Consider the following 20,733-nt stretch of genomic DNA (forward strand, 5'->3'; position numbering starts at 1 on the left):
CATTCTGTCCATTGTCTTTCCTAACACATTCTCTGTTAATATGGTGTACATGTCCTGTGAAGTTATCCGTCCATTAAACATGAATTCATTGAATTTTTTTTTTTTCACTTTCAAATTTTTTAAATTGTTAAATCATTTCCAGACACTACACAAAATCCACCTGTTATGTACAACCCTTTGGCTAGAGTGCCAAGGCCTACAGTGACAGTGTCTGCTTTTTAACATCCTGCAAAAGTACTGTGTGTGTATGTGTATGTGTGTGTGTGTGGTAGGCGGTACGTGTGTGTCTATGTCCATGTGTGTCTACTGTTTATGTGTGTGTGTGCGTGTGTGTGTAGGCTGTGTGACCCTGAGCGTGAGGATGGCTGACATGTTGGGACGGTGTGTCATCAGCGTGTGGCGCTCCTCCTGCTCCTTAGCCTTAGCGCCACGCTTCCTGAGCGGGGCGAGGTGCCGGCAGTCTGTCTGTCACCGGCACAATACCTCTGTGAGCGGGAAAGGAAGCAGGCCTTCATCATTCCCGTCATGACCGGGGGACTCTTCATGCTGGCCCTTCCTATGGGCCCTCAGTGCCCCCTGGCTCTGGCACAAGGTGTACCCCTGGGGCAGGCGGCAGAGGGGCTTGCTCACCGCTCCCCTGTCTCCGCTCATCATCCTTACAGCATGTTTACAGAGAGGCTGAGTCGCTCATCTAAAAACACCAAGCTGGTATCAGAAGGTCAGCGTGAACTATCGAGTACTCCACGCAGGTTGGCCAGTGATGTAAACCGATCCCGGAATATGAGGCATAAACAAACAGGGGAAGGATGTTAGGGAGGGTCAGGGCCCATCATCTTCTTGGCCACAAACACACAGCACTTGCACACACACACACGTATGCTGTTACTCACACACATATGCAGATACACACACTCACTCAAATATAGATGCACACACAAATCACGCACCTCTGGTATTTTTTCAACAAAGTTGGGAAAAGACATACATATATGCATGCACACACACACTCACACACACACACATAAACATCGCCAACCCCTACTCTTGAGCAAATCATGAATAGGGGTGAGGGTTGTTTTAAGACTTCCCTAAACTCCTTCACAACTGATACAGGGTCAAGCCCCTCAAGTGGGTCCAATAACGACTAAAATAATATAATTAAAAAATAAAACTATCTGCATTAGAGACCGCTAAAATAATGTGTGCAGCTGAAACAGGAGAATGAGATCAGAATTTCATCTCAAACCCTAAAATAAGGATGAGCCCTCTCATATGTCATAATTCCACAAATGACAACTTAAATATAATTTTCATTTAGATAAAATACAAAGTAAACAAGTCTTGGAATCATGCACAGGGTCAAGTATTCCATGTAGAGCCAACTTGGAAATGACTTCAAACTCTTGTAAACATCAGTCCACATGCGCACGTAACTGAAGACAAATGAGAATGAAAAAGTTACATTTGCATGAAGGAAATATGGCAACATGAAATGGTCCTGACCAGTTCTGACAGTTATTCCAATTGAAAACACATCTCCGGTAAGCGGAGGAAATTTCATTTGCTGCTGAGAGGATGGCGGATGTCCTTATACCTCACTCTTTGTTTTTGGTTGAATTCATTGTACTATAACAGTATGGTGCACTCGTGATCAAAAACACATTTGTCTGTAAAAAAATAGGTAGTGGGAGCACATGAACCATATTTAATAGCAACCTGCTGGGGTACTTCCTCTAATGTCTTTGTAACACAATAGACAAAAAAAACATTTAATTGAGAAAACATCCCGTTTGCATCTAATTAAAGCCTTTCACCTATGGGGACGTGTTTGGGGCTTCTTTCCTCCACACAACTGGATGCAAGTAAATCCCTGCAGTGACTTCCACCAGCCCTTCCCAAGACAAACACAGCCCTCAGTGGCAGGATGCTCTATTAATCACATTACCAGAGGTGACACGTCCATGGGGCCCTTGAAGGTTGGCCAGAACACATTCTCTTAATCAGAGGGAGACTGAGACGGCCATCAGCCTCTGATTGTGAGCCCCCTCTTGGTTCCCTGCCACCTTAAAATGAAAAACCGATCCCAAATTTGCATTTTCAGCAGGGTCTCATACAATGCCTTTGCACAGCCTTCCTCTAAGGAGGTTGCCACACTGATGCAGAAGGCTGCGTCCCCTCTGCCTCTCACCTAAAGGCAGAACAATGGGGCCAGGATGCCGTCTTCCAATCAGACTTGATTTACCCCACCTTTCACCTAATCAGGAAGCAAGAGACCGGACCAATAACAAGAAACCCCCAGAGAGAGCTTTCGGCCTCCCAGAGCGCCGTAGGAGGAGAGAGCACTTTGTCCGAGGGCCACATGAGCACTCACAGGGGACTAGTGGGCTCCTTAGCCAAAAAGAAGCATGTTGCGCTAGAGCACAGCTCAACTAAAATTCAATCTGTGTAATTTGTATGAGCAAAGTCTCATTGAGTCTAGGATGTTTTTTTTGCCATACTCTACAGTCTGTAAACTTTGGGGCCCATAAAGATGTGGAAGACCTCCCATGCTGTCTGACAAAGACATAACAACAGTCTGCAAACTTTTACATTCAGGAAAAGCGAGGTTGGATTACAGAGGGGTTCATGAATGATGCAGGGTAATATGAGAGGGACAGGGGGCTGTGAACGTTGGCACAGTCTATTGAGAGAGAGATTTCCAGCAAAAACTGGCCCTGTTTACAACCACAAAGTCGAGCTGAGTTGGTGTGCTGGAGGGTCTGTGGTCTCAGACGATAGGATTGACCACCACACCACACTCTGAGCTGTTAGCGGGGTCCATGAGTCCTGCCCAACAGGCTCAGAGAACTGGTCTAGCCTGGAGAGGAAGAGAAAGTGAGTAACAGACCAATGAAAAGACAGAAAGACAGAAAGACAGAAAGACAGCTCCTGACAGAAGTCCCAGGACTATAGTGTGGGTCCACAGTGGTCTGGGATGGGATTAACACTGCACCCCACCACAAACATGTGTTTGTGTTCATTAATAGCCCCTTCATCCTCAAAACTGATTATAGCACAGCAGTCGCTGCATTTTTCCCATGCCCCTCTGATGTCTCTGTATGGCTTTCTCGTCTCTCCCTCTGCTAACAAAGGCCGGCTACTGTTGAGCTGGTGCAATCACTTGGAAAAGCATGGAAATATATGCAAAGTCTTTGAGTCACATGACTGACCTGATTGCGTTTCAGGCATTCTAGCTTTCTTTGGGGAGTCTGGGGATGCTTGAACTTATGACAAGTTCAGCAATGTCGGCCAGGCTGCTCATTGTGAAAATCCTGTCTAAATGCATTCTTCTGGAAGAGTTTTGGAATAGCTTTTAAGTAATTTTGTCTGATAAGCCTATGTTTTTAATTTGTGCACAAATACATAAATGGGAGACGACAGAGAGGAAACACATGCTATGAATAGAGTTAACATTGTGCAATCGCTCTTCAAGTTGATTAGCGTTTCCCCAATGGCATGCCTGTCAGATGCAAATAAAGACAGCCTCACAGGCATTCCATTGTTTCTGTCATCTGTGTTTGTCGAAATTCCTCCATAAAGCCTTCTAATGGAACTCCATGCACATCCCCTTCCTAATTCACAACATATGAGAGAAAACTAAAATAGACAGTGATTCTTTGATTGAGTGCATGAGAAAAAAAAAGTCCATTATGTAAAAAATGCATGTATTTAAGAAATACATAATTGTGTCCTGACTCAGAGAATGACAACAATAACAAGATAAACTTTTTGGCTCAAAAACTGATTTCTCCATGAAACAGTGTTGGGATACTTTTTCATGGTTATATATACTGAGATTTGAGATGATGTCAGGCATTTATTACAGTAAGCCATTTATGAGTGAGGCAAAAACTGGCACATGAATGGCTCTTTTGCCGTTTCCTCTTTTACATCTTGCCCCAATAAAGGTATCCTCCACATTTGTCAAATGCAGGTTAACAATTCAAATGGTTCAAATAACAGCACTTTCAAAAAAACAAAAATAGGTCCACAACCAAGAAAACAGTTCTTTCTGTTATCACCTAAAACAACAGAACAGCGCTTCAACCATCAGGCTTGAAGCATCCTGTTGAAACTGAGACGGCATGTGAAGAGGCTACATCCAATCAACCAACCGGGTGCAGCTCCCACCCTGAGCAGACTCTGAAAATGTGTGGACAGGGTCATGTTTAAGCACTGCTCCTGCAGTGCGCCTGGAGGTCCATTTCAACAACATCTCCCATGTTATGCAATTTCTCTACGCCTCTCTAATTCTAACTTCAACTCACTTTCTAGTAAATACCAGTCCTCACTCACGGTTATGTTGTTATCCAGTGGCCAATAAAGTGTCAGAATGTAGGTGGTCAGGTTGTTTTGTAGCTCACCCTGCTAATGATTTCATGTTCAATTTTATTTCCAGACAAACAAAAATGTATGAGACAGTTGTATAAAACGTTTCTGAAATATGCTATACTGCAAAAGAACTGAAGATCCAGGAAAAGTTGTGTGTAGAATGTATTTTAGGGTCCAACAGTTTATGGAATCTTTAGATAAATGGTGAAAACGAAATGCTGGGACCCAGCCTCATTGTTTGTTTGTTTGTTTGTTTCTATGCACGGTTGCTTGTTTATTTAAATTGCTTTAACATAGCCCACAAGAGGACTGAGATATTAGAATTGTACACAGGACAAATGCATTATTATTATTATCATCATCATTATGATGGTTCCATATTGGTGGAATGACTTGCCCAGTTATCTCCGTTCCTGTGATAGTTTTGGGTCTTTCAAGAGCTGTCTAAAGGCATATCTATCTATATCGTTCAACATGCACTTAGTTTATTAAGCATTTCTTATGTGTTATGGTTTGTATTTTATAGTAGTGTTTATTTTCTTTAGGCTATTGATTGATCCTTAAGGTAGTCTTACCAACTTTTAAATAGTTTACTGTTAAATTTAACTATTGTATTGTTTTTATTTGTCTGTCACTTTGGACAAAAGCGTCTGCTAAATCCCATAACCACGATAACCATCATCATCATTGTAATACTACTGCTAATTATTATTATTATTATTATTATTATCATCATCATCATCATCATCATCATCATCATCATCATCATCATCATCATCATCATCATCATTAGTGTTGTTGTTGTGCTCTGTTGTTGAAGCCTTAAGAAATATTAAGATGATATCTGATGTTATTATATATTAAATATATAACTAGAAGGCCAGTATACAACCCCAAAATAAATACTGTGGCCTACATGAAAGCATAGCTAAGAGGTTTACTGTTGCTGAACACCAAACAGTACCAGGATGCCAGCTAGTGGCCCTTCTTGGTGCAATCCTGTGCATTTCTTCTTACCTATATGCAAACAGGCTGCTCCTGTTTCTAACTCATTTTGAAGAATTTATTTATTCAAAGTTGGTATACATGATGCCAAGATGTTGCTGATTCTAAATTGTGAAGCTTTCTGTCATAAAATGTTAAAATGGCAATACTATTAATTTTAATACCTTGCCACATAAACAGTAAATGTGTCATAAACGTGCCATGCATTGCTTGACAGGGTTTACATTTCACAGGTTAGTGAAACCTATAGTAATGGTGATATTCACATGCCCACAATGCATATCTGGCATAGCGCCACCATTTGGCAACACATAGAAGGGCTATTACACTAGTGGCATGTGATCAATTTTGACACACTTCTAGGTGGTTGTTCAGAATCATTTCAAAATGATTCATGAGGACACGATGTCAAGATGCTGTTAATGTTGAATAGTGAAGGGATTGTTTATATGTTGAAATGTGTCAAAATGGTGATGCAATTCATTTAAATATCTCGCTGAATAAACCCAAAATCTATCATGAAGTCACAATTTATTGGCTGATTTGGCTGAAACTACACAGTTTATTGATTATTAATTCAATTGATTAGTAATGATGATACCCAAAATGCATGTCTGGCATAGCGACACCATCTGGCAACAGATAGATTGGCTATTTCACTGGTCTTATCTCTACCATCACATCAGTTTCACATCAGATTTGTTTCACATTTGGTGTTTGCACTTGTAAGTGTTCTGATTTTATAGGGGGCCATGTAGACTGAAATTAATGGTTCCCATGGGTGAGATTAATGGTTTCCATGGGCAAAAACTCATGAATCTCCTCTATTCAAGGACAGAGATTTGGCCCGGGGACTCCATAGCGCCCCCCTATGTCATTAAGTCTTGTGGTCAGTAAATAGTTTCACCCACACAGAACAAAAGTTGTTAAGAGATGTGGACCTTCCTAAGACGAGCATAACGAGCATGTGGACCCCACCCCCAGTGGGTAGACTGAAAGTAGTTTTTTAGGATAATTTGACAACTGTTGCACTGGACATCACAAACTTTATATCATAAACTAGTTACTTGGAAGTGCATCATTGTACCCTACATATTTGCGGTGTAGTGTCACTTAGTGAATACCATCGTTGTAAAAACGTCACACCCAACAGGAAGTGAGTAAGTGTTTCCAATGTATAAAATAAAAAGCAAAAACAAATAGCACACACATCAGATATGTGCATTTGACAAACGCACCACATGTGAGTGCATTGTTGGATTCCGAAAGGTTACGGGTCGCGGGCCCACCATCACCACTTGCGGCTATATTTTATTAATTTATTTTTACAATTTTTTCCTTTTTTCTAATGTGCAAGGACATAGTATATCTTTGTCCTGCACCTGGCCTTTAGCAAGGTGGGATGTGCATAACATAACTCCTTCACTAAAATAACTATTTAAGCACCTTTATTTTTTAGAGTGTATAGCAGAGAGGGTCAACAAAAAAGTAGCATACCTTTGGCCATGACATGTAGTCAAATTCAGTGAAATCAAATCCTTCCACCTTGAATATGAGGTGGTGATGTCTATCCACTCGATGAGATTTATAGAATCAGACCCAAATAACAACTCTCCCTGGAACTTCTCAGACTTATGTCCTATCAGTGCTCCTATGCTCTGGCAAAAGTTAGAAAAAATATTAATACTGGTTTTTTAATGTCATGTTCTAAAAAGAACATCCACATAAATTCAGCTGTCAACAACTGACACATTTGTTCTATGCAGTGTATCTTGCTCTTACACTTTACAGTAATGATATAACCGACGGACTTATTTGAGCAACAAATATTAGCACAACAGTCTATGTCAAATTAACTAAATAAAATAATGTTCAGACAAACATTCAGTTCTGATCTCGGTAGGTTTCACGTTTATGTCACCCCACCTCACGTCACCTTTCTTTCTTTGGTAGACATCGCCACCTTGAGGGAATATTCTGTAATTGCATGTTATCTCGGACCTACCGTCGTCGGCCACCAGAGGGCAAAATATAGTTAAGTAAAAAGGTCAAAGAACAAATGCGAAGATAAGAGTTCGGATGTCAGAGAAAGACATTGACAGACGGAAATTAGGAAAGGAAGGAAAGACAGAAGGAAACGCACGATCTAGCACATGTGTGTTGTGTTTATACGTTCATAACACTATGGTGCTTTCATGAAGAGGGCTCCACATATGATATAACTCATGAACAACTGCTACTTCTTTATTATTTTCACGAATAAACAAGTAATATGTATAATGGACGCTCAGACAAACTCTGGAGGCTATAAGCTACTTTTACGATTTTTTTCAAGCTGTCTGAACATCTGCCAGTGCGTTACAGTGTCTTAGAAAGGCTACACAAGTGACCTTAATATAAGTCTAGCCTATAGGCCTACGTGATTTAAATATTTTTAGCATGCAACGCCAAGGACTAATTGCAAAACAGGTCGTCTTGGCCTTCTGTGTCTTTTCTGGTGACTGACTGATTAAGTGGCAGGTTTCGGGAGGGTAGTCTAATTGCATAGGTAAAGTCTGCTGTAAAGTGCAAACTGTCACTGCAACTGCAAATTGATTAATAAGCAGCTAATATCGCCAATTTGGAGTCACGTAAATTCACTCGACGATTTGGGGTGAAATAATCGAATGACTTCTTAAATGGCACGCACACGTATTGGTTCTTTCATGGCGTGGGAGCCCTAGTCTGATAAACTACATGATTCCCTTCAACCGGAATTAGCTGTGAAGTGTGACCTGTAAGTGTAAATGTGTGAACACTATCGAATGTGAAAAGTTCGCCCAACTACAGGAGCTGCCACGTCTCTGCAACAGAAGATCTTAGGCGAGAAACGTGGCTTGGGTAGGCTACTCTGCAGAAGTGCCATTCCCAAGTTACAACTCGCTCTCCAACGGCCTTGCTTGACTTAAACGCTAATATGTAATTGCCATTGCAAATCGTTTTATGTCATTGTTTGCCTCATCAGGGCAATATAGTGCTATTATTGTTGTAGCCAATTCTAAAACTACAAATGTCATGTGATTTAAAATAATAATAATAATGATATATTATATATATATATATATTTAAATATATATAATATATCTAATATAATATATATAATAAGTAAAATATAGGCTGATAAACATAATATTCATAATTATTTCTAGTGTTCTTATTGTTGATGATAATTTTGATGGTGCTGATGACGAGATTTTCTTCTACTTTTAAATAAATAAAAATGTTTGATCTAATCATGGTGGCACTCCCATTTCAGTCAGTGCAGACATGACATGACATAGGCTATATTAAAACCATGGTTTTTAAATGTATCTTACTCATTATGCCAAATATAGGCCTATGCTTTCAGACCAACGTCTATCAATGTACTCTTCTTATTGTTTTCCTCAGTTGCTGCATACAAACGACGCTAGGGGAATCTGGCCACGGCGGCGTTATTGGGCCTTCATTTGAATGCAAATCTGAAGGGTTTGAAGTCTTGTCTGACGTCAGGAAGAACTTGGTATACCTTAGCCGCCACCACCTTGTCAACAGACCCACATCATGTTTGACTGACCCAACGCAAGGACTACGTCGCATCAACATTCTGCGGAGCTTCTTTGGACTAGAGGTCTAAAGAGTCAACAGGTTGATTTGTGTTAACTAGCCAGTTGTATGGCTAGTATGTTGCCTTAAAAACGTTTTTTGGATATTAAAAAATCGAATCATGTATGTGGGATATCTTTTGGATAAAGAGAGCAGCATGTACCACCAAGGACCTGTACGTCGTTCCAGCATCAATTTACCACCACAGAACTTCGTTTCAACACCTCAATATTCTGATTTTACTGGATATCATCATGTGCCCAACATGGACACGCACCATCAATCTACGGGGGCATGGGGAGCTCCTTATGGTGCACCAAGGGAGGACTGGGGTGCCTATAGTCTGGGACCCCCTAATACTATATCGGCACCCATGAGCAATTCTTCTACGGGACAAGTTTCCTATTGCTCAACTGATTACAATCCCATGCACGCTCCAGGATCTGCTGTATTACCTCCACCTACAGAAAATATATCCGCGGCCCAGCTTTCTCCAGACAGAGAAAAGCGCAATTCCTATCAGTGGATGAGCAAAACTGTCCAGTCGTCTTCAACAGGTGAGTTGGATTTATTTTTAAAAATGTCTTTTTATTACTAACTGCATGCTGTCATAAGCATTTCTAAAATAGTGGCAGATAGTTCTGCTTGTGTCTGGCGGACAAAATTGTGTTCAAGTTGAGATATCATTTTAATAGGCCTGCCTCTTGTGCTTTATTTCATCAAAGGTTTTAGGTCATCAGGTAATGAAGATGCAGGTAATTCATCAATTTAGTTTATTGTTTAATAAACATGCGGGTAATTCATTGCATCTTCAGTAATTACATTCTGATAAAGGTGGCTGAAATTATATTAGGGTATCCATGAATAGCATAGAAAATTGCCTGATGTGGTTGTCATCTTGTAGGCCTAAGTTGATTGTGCAGGTAGTTGACAAAATCTTTGGTGCGCTGTGGTTCAATGACAATTTGACATATACAGAAAATGCTGGAAATGAATTACTCTTTGCTAAAAAGGACATGTGTGTGTCATTATAAGTACTTTATGTATTAAATCTCAATGTAGGCCAATTTGTCATACATTGTCGGGATTTTAAAAAATCTAATATAGGCCATGACATGAACATAAATCTATTTTTTTATCATGTTAACAGTTGTCAGTAGAAGTAGGCCTAGGTGTTGGGAAATGGCGCCAGGCTTACTTGTAATGCTAATTTCTCAACTCCTGTAAACTGAATGTGAGGTCTACGTTTCCCATCTACATTGTCCCACGTTTTTGGGTTATCTATGTGTTCAGGCGGCGGCCCCCTTTAACACCTCCTTTTTACTTTGATATGCACCAAGTGTCTTCCTCTGTCTCGGTTCTTCAAAAGTCATGCTGCCGGAAAAGGGTGACAATTTTCACAGCATATAAAGATCGCCTGTCCCTGGTGCATGTTAAAATTAAGTGGTTTGATGCAACATGAAAACAATTCCCTCAAATCAAATCAATAATTTCAACTAGTTCGATGACAATGAATAAATAAAACGAAAACAACAAGTTGATCACGACCCCCAAATATACATTTCATAAACAATTTCCAACCACTAACTGAATATAGTCTATACCTGTGGCTGACAAAGCTATATGTTGATGTATTAGCCTACATGTTGTTGAGTTAAAATTTTCCTAAATCAAACAACGTTACCAGACCTTAAGGAAAGGATCTGAGATAGTATCGCCTTGTAACCCTCTGTGGGTCGTGTGTTGCTTTTTAACACCTTCGTGGAGTTTGGGTAATATCTCCAAGTCTCTTTGTTCGGCAGTTTGTTCATAACTTGACTTCAAAGAAGATCACAGGCACAATTAACATAACTGGCCGAGGCGAAATGGCGCACTACGCACAATGGCTCCAATTTGCTATTTATCGCTCTTGCTAATATTTTGAACTGCTATAGGGCTATATATATATATATAAGTGTGACTTATATATATATATATTAAGTCACACTTAAATTCAGTGCATTCCACTTAGCACAGAAAAGCACAGACAAGTTTTTTTAAACCAATGTATTCTGTAGCCTATAAGGTAGCAAAATAATTCTATGCATATTTGATGCGGTGCAAATTAAATCAATCTGTTTTAATTCTAGGCAAAACAAGAACAAAAGAGAAATATCGGGTGGTGTACACCGATCATCAGAGGCTTGAATTGGAGAAGGAATTCCATTTTAACCGTTACATCACCATCAGACGAAAGGCAGAGCTGGCGGTGAGCCTCGGACTTTCAGAGCGACAGGTAATGTATGAAATGTGGCCTATGCCATGCCAGTTCAGTTCAGTCACATACAACTTTATGGCTACTTCGATTCCATATGTGACGTCTTTGAATTTCCACAGGTGAAGATCTGGTTCCAAAATCGCAGAGCCAAGGAGCGAAAGTTAATCAAAAAGAAAATGGGCCAATCTGACGGCAGCGGAGGGTCTGTACATAGTGACCCAGGTTCGGTGAGCCCTCTACCTGTGCCTGGGTCTCTGAGTCCGTCGGATATACATGGTTCACTCTATCCACCAACAGGCATGAACACCTTACCATCGATGAGGAACATACAACAAGTTACTGTTACACAGTAAATTCGAACTTGGGATCATCCAATTTAATCGAGCACTCCGCACGCTGAAAGGGCAGTGCGCATGACTTAGCCTATGTGGTCCTCATGGATTATAAAATTCTACGAGACGTCTTGAAGATCACATCTTGTGGATTAAAACAAGGAACAATCAAGTTTTATTTGCAACGCAATGCAGGAGGCTCTTGACATATCATTTTAATAGAATAGTTTTTTATTAAAAAAAAAAGAAAACATTGTACGTCTGGTCAAAAAAAAACTAAATATTCTAATGGTTTGTTTTGTGTTTGATCAATTAAGATATAAATATCGTTTTCTTGTCTGTGGTGAGTGTATAGGTGTTTGTAAATAAATAAGAAAATCCGGTACAGTGTTTTACGAATGTTAAATGTCTAAAGTGCTTGCCAATATGCAATATTGCCCCATTTTTTCACAAGCACACTTTCACATTGTTTTAAATGAAAGAGGGGTGAACTACCAGTGATTCAGGTCGTTGTGTGATGTGGTCATATGTAAATAAATTGCTTTTACAAGTAACTTACATAAATCTCTTCTTCCTTTCAGACAGGGCTACTGAGAAACGTTGTTGATTGCTTGGGTATTTCTTACAGGCAACAAAATTGATCTGGATCCAAAATTTGAAATGAATTATGTCAACTCAGGAAAAAAAAGTTACAATTATAAGGTGTACAATATGTGTATAATAATGTTCAAAGTGAGATTTTATGAAGCTAGTGTATTTCCCTCTGAAATAGCAATAGGCCTAAACTTTTCCTCAAATAGGCTTCACTGAACTTTTGCTCAGTTCCATTTACCATTCAGGCTGTTAGGCTTGTCAAAGATGTAGGTACCTATTCAACCTAGACTTTCCAAAGGTCACATAATGTAGCCTAAGCCTAGTTTCACTCTTTTCTCACACTGTACAAAGGTTAGTTCTACTGCTCAAAACAATCATAACAAAGTTAAGGCAGACCAAAGGTAGGCATTTGGCTACTCATAGTCTACCAGTGCTAGGTTTTTGGCTACCTGTTCTCATAATTTTGCCATATTAGAAACTCAGTTTAATGGCAAATGATTCACCATCTGCCTTAGCCTCTTTCAGTGGTCCAGAGCCAAATGCACACATTTGAAAAATGGCCCCCCACATAGCCTGTTTTCTGCCTGGGAAGAAAACATAATATGGATAGAGTGTTATTAAGAGTTGCCTAGCCATTTGCGCTATATACAACTTCAATCTGCTATGGTGTAAGCTAAGTCTTAGCCTAGACCTACATTTCAAGAGCAGTGTGCTTTTCACTAGGCCTACCATAAAACGTTTCTTTCAGTTTAATATTAAAAGCAATAAGCCTAGCCGCCCGTGCCTTTTCGCGAACTGTAAATGTGGCCTACAGAAGTAATTACATGTTGCAAAGGCCAATGACTGATACATTGTATCCCTCTTCAGCTATTTCACTGGCTACATTGTAATAATTTCCCGCGCCACCTGTGCTCTGGTGGCGCGTGTGAACACATTGCCTGATGTCATCTTGGAAGCGCTAGAGACGTCATGAGCGTCTTACTGCCCAACATGGCGGACTTTGATACCATTTATGAGTTAGACGAAGAAGATGAACGGATAGTTAGTGAAGAGCACCTCGCAAGATACTGCCCTGAACCTGTCATCATGCGAGGAGCTGGACACATCACCGTGTAAGTTAGTCATTAGTCCAGGATATCGGTAACGATTGTTAATTGAACATTGATAGGTCAGCTAGCTTCTCTGCTAACCAAGAGTGCATGTTTTTGTCATTCGTAGTATGATATAATGGAAACACAAGTAGGCCAAACCAATGTGTAGAACGAATGTTCTGTTTCTTGACAGTAATCACTTTTAGCAAAGCATTGTCTCTGACAACTATTCAGTCGTGCGAGCAATGATTTATTGCTTTATTGCAAGCCATGCATAAATTCTGCCCCGTTACTCGGAAGGACGTTAGCTAGCTAACGTTACATTATGACTTCAAAACAAGTATGGACCGTCTAGTTAACTGTCAATCCACAATCTGACCATCAGTTCCCTTTTTGAATACCCGATTTTGTTCTTTGCTAAAACAAATGTCACGATAAAAAAAAGGAAAAGTCAAAGAGCAATGAAAATATGTATTTATTGCTGTAGGCGTTTCTATAAGCTAGTATGCACATGTCACAATCGGCTGTCTTACAGTTATAGTATTTCAGGTTACAGTTATAGTATTTGAGGTTTAGGGCCCAGACCAGAGGACTCGTAAAGGTTAAAGATAACTTTTTCTATCATATTTTTTTTCCCTCTAATTTTATATTCGGGCAACCCATATATTCGTAGTATTAGACTCATACTCGCCTGCTACAAGAAACACATCATCCTCGATTCTAAGTGTAGTTTAACATTCAGAAATGCACAATACCTCAAATGCCAACAAACGACTTCTCTCTCTCTCTCTCTCCCTCACACTCTCACACACACACCACACACACATGCAGAGAAACAGTGTTGAGTGCATGCACACCATTGTGTTTCCAAGTAATTTCAGGTTTGTTTGATTGAAGCAGTAGTTCATGCTACATACATACAAACAACACACCAATAAATTATGGTATATTCTACTTTTTATTGATTACGGTAATCAGCCATTCTAATTCATGTTTCTGAACCTTTTCATGTTTTATTATCTACAGGTTTGGCCTGAGCAATAAGTTTGATACAGAATTTCCTTCAGTTCTCACAGGAAAGGTAATGTACAATTTAGTATTTATCTCTAGTCTGGTGTAATCAGTTGGCTACAATTGATTGAGCACAACTAAACAAAGCAATGGTTGAATAATATGAATTAAATGTTCTCATTTTAAGACGCAGAAGTGTATAATTGCATAATTTAAAGGCAGCTGTAATATAGTCAGATTATACATTAAATGTCCTTCATAGCATAGCTGCTAGTTTTTCTTACAGATGTTTTGTTACAATCAGATGTAACCTGCACCCCTGCTGTGGCACATTGGACAGTTGTACACAAGAGTGTTCACATTTCCAAAAATGAAAATGACTCTATCCTTCTATCATTGGTGACTGCTATTGTTCCCATAAGCCTTTGACAAATCAAGCAGTCCTTAATTTGCTCTTTCAAGCCTTTTGAGTGTCTCCAATCTGATAGTAATGCATCTGCAGTCATGCACGTCAGTGTGTCTAATGCTAGCTGATTGTGCCGTGGCACTGCCCTGTCAATAAGTAAGCTATCTCTGTGTCCTCCGTTGGTCGGGACCTGGTGCTGGGAGGACACAACTCCAGGTGACAAAATAATGACATAAAAGACTGGGGTGCGCACAAGAAAGAGGAGCTTCCTGGGTCAGACACAGAAACACAAAAAGGCTGGAGGGGGCAGAACAGGCCGAGGGAAGTGCGGGGCAATAAAATGTGCTTCGGTATTGTGACCCTGGGTGACATGTGATGGATGAGGTCACGATTATGATGATTGAAGGGTGCGGATCAGGCCTGCTGGGCTTTATTTCGAGGTCTTTCTCTGTTTGCAAAGAGACCTTTGCATCCTGTCATAAAAGATTACGACCCCAGTTTTATGGCGTACATACCCAGAGAGAGGAATGAGCATCCATTCATGTTGTTTAGACGGCACAGCCACAGGCCATGAGCTTATCTGCCCTTTTTTGTTCCCTCCTTTGCCCTGACACTACAAGAGGTTGGTTAGCTAGTTAAAAGCACACAACTGAAGATCTCATCTGATATCTGAAAATCTCCACAGACCTCCGCCTATATATTCTTTCCCTCTTTCTATGCTATACCCCAGTTGGGAGAAGATCTGAGATTTGTACATCAAACAACACAGTCACAGACCTCCATTTTTCCACCCATTTCTCCATCATATTAATATTGCGATCAGAAGAAAAAGAATGACGTTTCTCAAAGCACAAAACGCTCTGTCCCTCTGCCCCTCGCCTCATGCACCCTCATCACCCTCTTCTTCTCCTCTCTCTGCACGGCGCAGGTGGCTCCAGAGGAGTTCAAGACCAGCATCAGCCGGGTGAACGCCTGTCTGAAGAAGAACCTGCCCGTCAATGTGAAGTGGCTTCTGTGTGGCTGTCTGTGCTGCTGCTGCACTGTGGGCTGCAGTCTGTGGCCCGTCATCTGTCTCAACAAGAGAGTGAGTCTCCAGCCTTTGTGCTTGAGTCTGGGTTATGGTCCTTTGGTTATGGCCCTTTGGTCAGGGTTATAGTCCTTATGTTCCCCTCTTAGAGAACTCTCTTGCATCCGAGGCAGAGTGACATAACCTGGCCCCGCCCGCCTAGTCATTTTCATCTCACTGAGTAACTTGTTTGGTTACTCTCAACGTGTTTACTTTTCCCTCCGTCACCTGGATGGTGGGTCAATCAGCGACACAAAAGGGGATGACATTCATTTAAAAATCAAAAGTGGTAAATCAGTAGTAGGAAATATCAAAAAATCAAAACATCAAAAAATGACATGCAAAAGAATGTGTCAGTTTATACAGCAAAGGTATCATTGTTTCCTGACTGCTGATATGCTTCATTATCAGTTTGTAAAACGGTCAGGCAAAGTAGGAAGTAACGTTAGGAATCCCTGATCAATGTGATTGATAAGGCTGGACTAATAATATCAAAGTTAACACTGCGCTGAGTTAAGTCTATTCCCATGCTAGTGTATATTTCCCAATTGTGAGTACCAAGACTCAAATCTGTCTTTTATCTTAAATATTCTATGCTGCTTATTTATTGTTTAGCCTGCACCAGAGTTTTTCCTTAATGTAATATTTAGAGCCAGGATTTACAATGACATTTTTTACTGTTTGTTTTGAACTCCCTTTTTTCACCACCTGACAATCGGTCGGCCCAGGTTTGATTTTTGCTTGATTTGGGCCCAGTCCAAACCTGAGCAGTGCTGTGAACAGTGTTAGTCATATGTTTATCTCTGAAAATAACATGTGAGCGTACAGAAAAGAAAACATTATTGTCGATCAAAGTGGTTTTGTTTCATAATCCATTATGATGTAAGATTGCCATATCCATCATTTACCTGTAGAGGAATAATCTTGGGTATTGATATAGGGTAGTGGTGTTGTTGTGGGCCATGGTGTAGAAATTATGAGCTGTTTAAAGATCTTTAGTCCATAAATTGCTCTTTCCAACTGGGGATTTTGTTGTCCTTTACTGACAGAGTGATTTACCTGTGCAGATTTTAACTGTTTGTGTGTGTGTGTTTGTGTGTGTGTGTGTGTGTGTGTGTGTGTGTGTGTGTGTGTGTGTGTGTTTATTTCCGCAGACAAGAAGATCTATTCAGAAGTTGTTAGAATGGGAAAACAATCGATTGTATCACAAGGTAAGCAGAACACAGTCAGGCGATTGGCCACACATCAAACCCTAATGTTGGCAACATACAAAGTGTCAAATGCTGACCCCATAGGTTAAGTCTTCCTGGTGAAAGTTTTTAAGAGTGAATTTAAGAGTGTTGTGAACAGTGATTGTTAACACGGGTCAACTTTGACCCTTCCAAGCACTCATTTCCCTTGCAGACATTGCTGTCTGATCCATTGATAGAGGCCTGAGAGTGCCACCAGTGGTCTATAGAGGTCAACAGTTTAAAGAAGGGTAAAAAAGCCACGTTAATTGTGTTGTGTCTCGGCGGCTGTGATGGACAGCCAGTAGCCGCGCAGACACATTAACAAAACCACTTGGAGCACTGACCACTCGCTGACCTCTCCAGACAGTCCAGGTCTCAAGGCCCTGAAAGACTAGAAGAAAACATCCTTACAGACCTCAGGTGCTCAGTCAGATTTGGTGACTGATGTAGAGAGCAGGCTCTTCCTGTGGTGTGTGTGTGTCTGTCTGTGTGTGTGTGTGGCTGTAGTTGGCCTCTGGGTAGCTCTGTGTGACTATGTAACCCTGTTCCTCACCAGCTGGGACTGCACTGGAAACTCAGCAAGAGGAAATGTGAGAGCAGCAACATGATGGAATATGTGAGTGAGAACTTAGTTCTGCTGTCAGTATGATTATGCAGTGATATTTATAGACGTGTGTACTTCTAGAAGGCAATTGTAACTAGCCCTATTATCACAGAGGAATTGCACACCAATTGTGCCATTTTGATTAGTACATTCATTCTAATGCTGGTTCAATGCTAGAGGAAAACACACCGTTGAAATGATTTAAAAATCTGGTGGTTTTATTTTATTGATATGCAGCAAAGTATATTTCTGTGATTTTGTGCACTGTTACATTTTTCCCCCTTATTTATGTCTCATCTGCCTATATGCATCCTTGTTTCCACAGGTGATTCTTATAGAATTCTTACCCAAATATCCCATTTTTCGGCCAGACTGAGGAGCCGGCGGGCAGATTCTGGTGTTGTATCCCTCTCTCCCATCCTTAGTGCCTTGTACATATGTTGGACTGAGGGTCATCACTGGCATCTGGACAGCTCCCCTCCACACCCTAACCCAACCTCTTGTCTCCCCTCCCCGTACCTTGTACAGTAGAAGTTGCAACACTGTCACTTTGTTTTAGAGCAGATTTTGCACATTTCCTGATGTAGTAGAAACGCTCCTTTTGTTGCACTGAAAAACATTTGGTTTTGTTACATACGATGACAATTGTATTCTCAAGACAAAAAGACAACAGAGAACTGAAACTGTTTAAAAGTGCATTTACCCCAAAGAGCCATCAGTCCTCTTCACATGTTGTATCAAGATATCTTTGTAAGAACAGGTCACCTTTTGGTGCGTATTTGCCTTATGTTCAATGACAACCTTTTTTTCTAATGAGATGAGTGGACGACAGGGAGGATTTGCTGTATAGAACTTGTTTTACCGTTTAACAGGTTCTGCTGTGAGGTTTTGGGCATTGCCTTCTGAAACCAGTTGTTCTTTCCCCACATCGGGGAAAAGGAGGTGTGGAATGGTCTGGATGCTTGGACTAGGACTTGTGACAGAAGTCAGCACCATGGTTTTCCTGCACTTTTGGAGATTCTCCTCGGGCTACGTGTAGGGGGGATGTCACATGACTGACTTGTAAATATATATTTGGATAAGCTGTACAGTGTGGTATGCCATGTTTACATAATGTTTAGCAGAGTTCATTTGTCTTTTTGTTTTGCCAATATATACCTGTACTATAGATTTGTTAATGAACAAGTGTCTCCATAATGTCTCCAAGTGATATTGACCCGTGTACCTTAGAAAGCCATAACCTTTGATGTACATATTGCCAGAGTTTAAGGCTGAACATTGCACTTGAGTGATGGAGGAGGTGAGGGTGCCTGTCTACTCTCTGGCTGACTCCCAGAGACTGGGCCTTTTACACTGATACCCACTGGCTGTGGAAGCATGGTCATGCCAACCAAGGAAGCCATTTCACAACAAGCAGAAGTGTCATCTATTTCAACTCAAGTGTCATCATGTGATGGTTTCCTTTTCCATTTAAAAAACCCCTGCACTTTGTTGTATCCTCTCGCTCCTGCCATTTTCAAGCGTCATAGTCTTGGGGTTAACCTTTCACATTTTACTTATGTTGTTGATGTGCTAACTGTGCCACATGTGGACACTGTCTAGCACTCGCTGAGGAAGTTTGCCCTCTGAAGTGTGTCACTCACCAGTTAATCTCCCTCCCTTTATATGTAGTCAGCCCGCTGCATTAGAGTGCCTCTCGGACTTGTAGATGAACCTTGGAGAAGAGCTGTGCTCAAGGACAATGGTTTAATTTGCCATTAATATATCGGTCTAACAGGGAGTCAGAAATCTCCTCTCAGTATTGGTCCTGTTAGAGTTCTTGTAAATGTCTGTCATTACCCAATCCTACGGAAAAGGCTTAAATAAATGGTTGATTTTTACTTCTCTTTTCCCAAAACTGGCTTTTGTGTTTTATGTTTTACAAATTGAGTCTGTCCTCTACAAACATTTAAAGATGGGTATTTAAAATGCATGGCTTATAATACATTCTCCCTTATTTACATAGCAATGACTGTAGCTGTTAGATTATTGTTAAAAAAAAAACATACTGCTTGTAAAATTACAGGATTATAGCGCAGTTACACTTTAGGTGATCTAATTGGCTAACTATGGCCTCATGCTCTGACAATTTGTTTTGCTTAACAAGGTGTTGAATCGTTAACATCCAAGGCACTAATTGCTTACCACTTAAAAAAAATTAAGAGCAGGTTTGTAGCTACTTCTGACACCACCCAACCCCCCTCTGCAGTGTTTGGCAGGCCCCCTGGCTCTGGTGTGGGACCGAGGCAAAGAATCCTCAAGGAATATTCCCCTTACTTACAGAACTGTATAGTAATGTCCAGATATATGTTCTGGGATGAACAAAAAATATTTAAACATTATGTTAACATTGAAATTCTCTGAACAGTGATCTTAACATGCTGACATTGTTTGAATACACCAATGTTGACTATTAAAATCTAATATCTGAAATCTAAAATGTTAAAAACCAAGCTATTATCAGTTAGACAAACAAACATGAACATCAAACTTGAAATCCTCCCAAAAGACATCCTGGTACCCAACTTGCCCCCAGGGGGCAGTGTCTCATATGCTGAACTGAACTGACCATTGGGGGAGGAAGGGCAAAAGCAGTATCTTGGCATTACAGTAGGTGGGAAACTTCAGACTATTGTCTGGAGTCCATGAGGGCGCTGCAGAGTGCTGCTCAGAGTGTAGTGGTGGCGTATCTGTTTGCACCTCCTGTTTTCTTTACAGCAGCTGCTGCCTCCACATCTGTAGCAGCAGGGAGGCGACAAACATCTGAGAGAATGTGCCAGAACAGAGGCCCTCCACGCCGCCAGAGGGGGTTTCACTGAGGCTTTTGTGCAGTGAAGTCCCCAACACTTGTAAATCACAGCTGACATCTCTCCCTTGAAATATGATTTGTTTATGTGTTATATAGTTGAATTATTGTCTCTGTGCCCCTTGGTCTGGTGATGGCACAAATTGATCAGTGTACCGATTGTTCGATGTTATTCTACAAATATAAACATAAACAAACACATTCACTACAGCTAAACATCATTTGATGTTCTCCATTGCTAAGGCACCTTGTATTTTGACCCCTACATACATGATCAAACATGTACATGAACCAT

At 40.7% G+C, this 20,733-nt stretch overlaps 2 protein-coding genes across 2 annotated transcripts; both read left to right on the forward strand.

Annotated features, from left to right (window-relative positions):
- The first annotated feature begins 9,048 nt into the window (after positions 1-9,048).
- On the forward strand, positions 9,049-11,791 carry cdx4 (caudal type homeobox 4). The gene is made up of 3 exons (XM_048231925.1): positions 9,049-9,557; positions 11,130-11,275; positions 11,377-11,791. The coding sequence occupies exons 1-3, from the start codon at positions 9,122-9,124 to the stop codon at positions 11,608-11,610; spliced, it is 816 nt and encodes a 271-aa protein (XP_048087882.1). The 5' UTR covers positions 9,049-9,121; the 3' UTR covers positions 11,611-11,791.
- A 1,314-nt stretch (positions 11,792-13,105) lies between these two features.
- chic1 (cysteine-rich hydrophobic domain 1) lies at positions 13,106-19,490 on the forward strand. The gene is made up of 6 exons (XM_048232334.1): positions 13,106-13,295; positions 14,301-14,355; positions 15,620-15,775; positions 16,912-16,968; positions 17,546-17,605; positions 17,919-19,490. Exons 1-6 carry the CDS (start codon positions 13,153-13,155, stop codon positions 17,967-17,969), a joined length of 522 nt encoding a protein of 173 aa, XP_048088291.1. The 5' UTR covers positions 13,106-13,152; the 3' UTR covers positions 17,970-19,490.
- The last annotated feature ends 1,243 nt before the right edge of the window (positions 19,491-20,733 follow it).

Source organism: Alosa alosa, chromosome 21 (genome assembly GCF_017589495.1).
Source record: "Alosa alosa isolate M-15738 ecotype Scorff River chromosome 21, AALO_Geno_1.1, whole genome shotgun sequence".
Lineage (NCBI taxonomy): Eukaryota > Metazoa > Chordata > Actinopteri > Clupeiformes > Clupeidae > Alosa > Alosa alosa.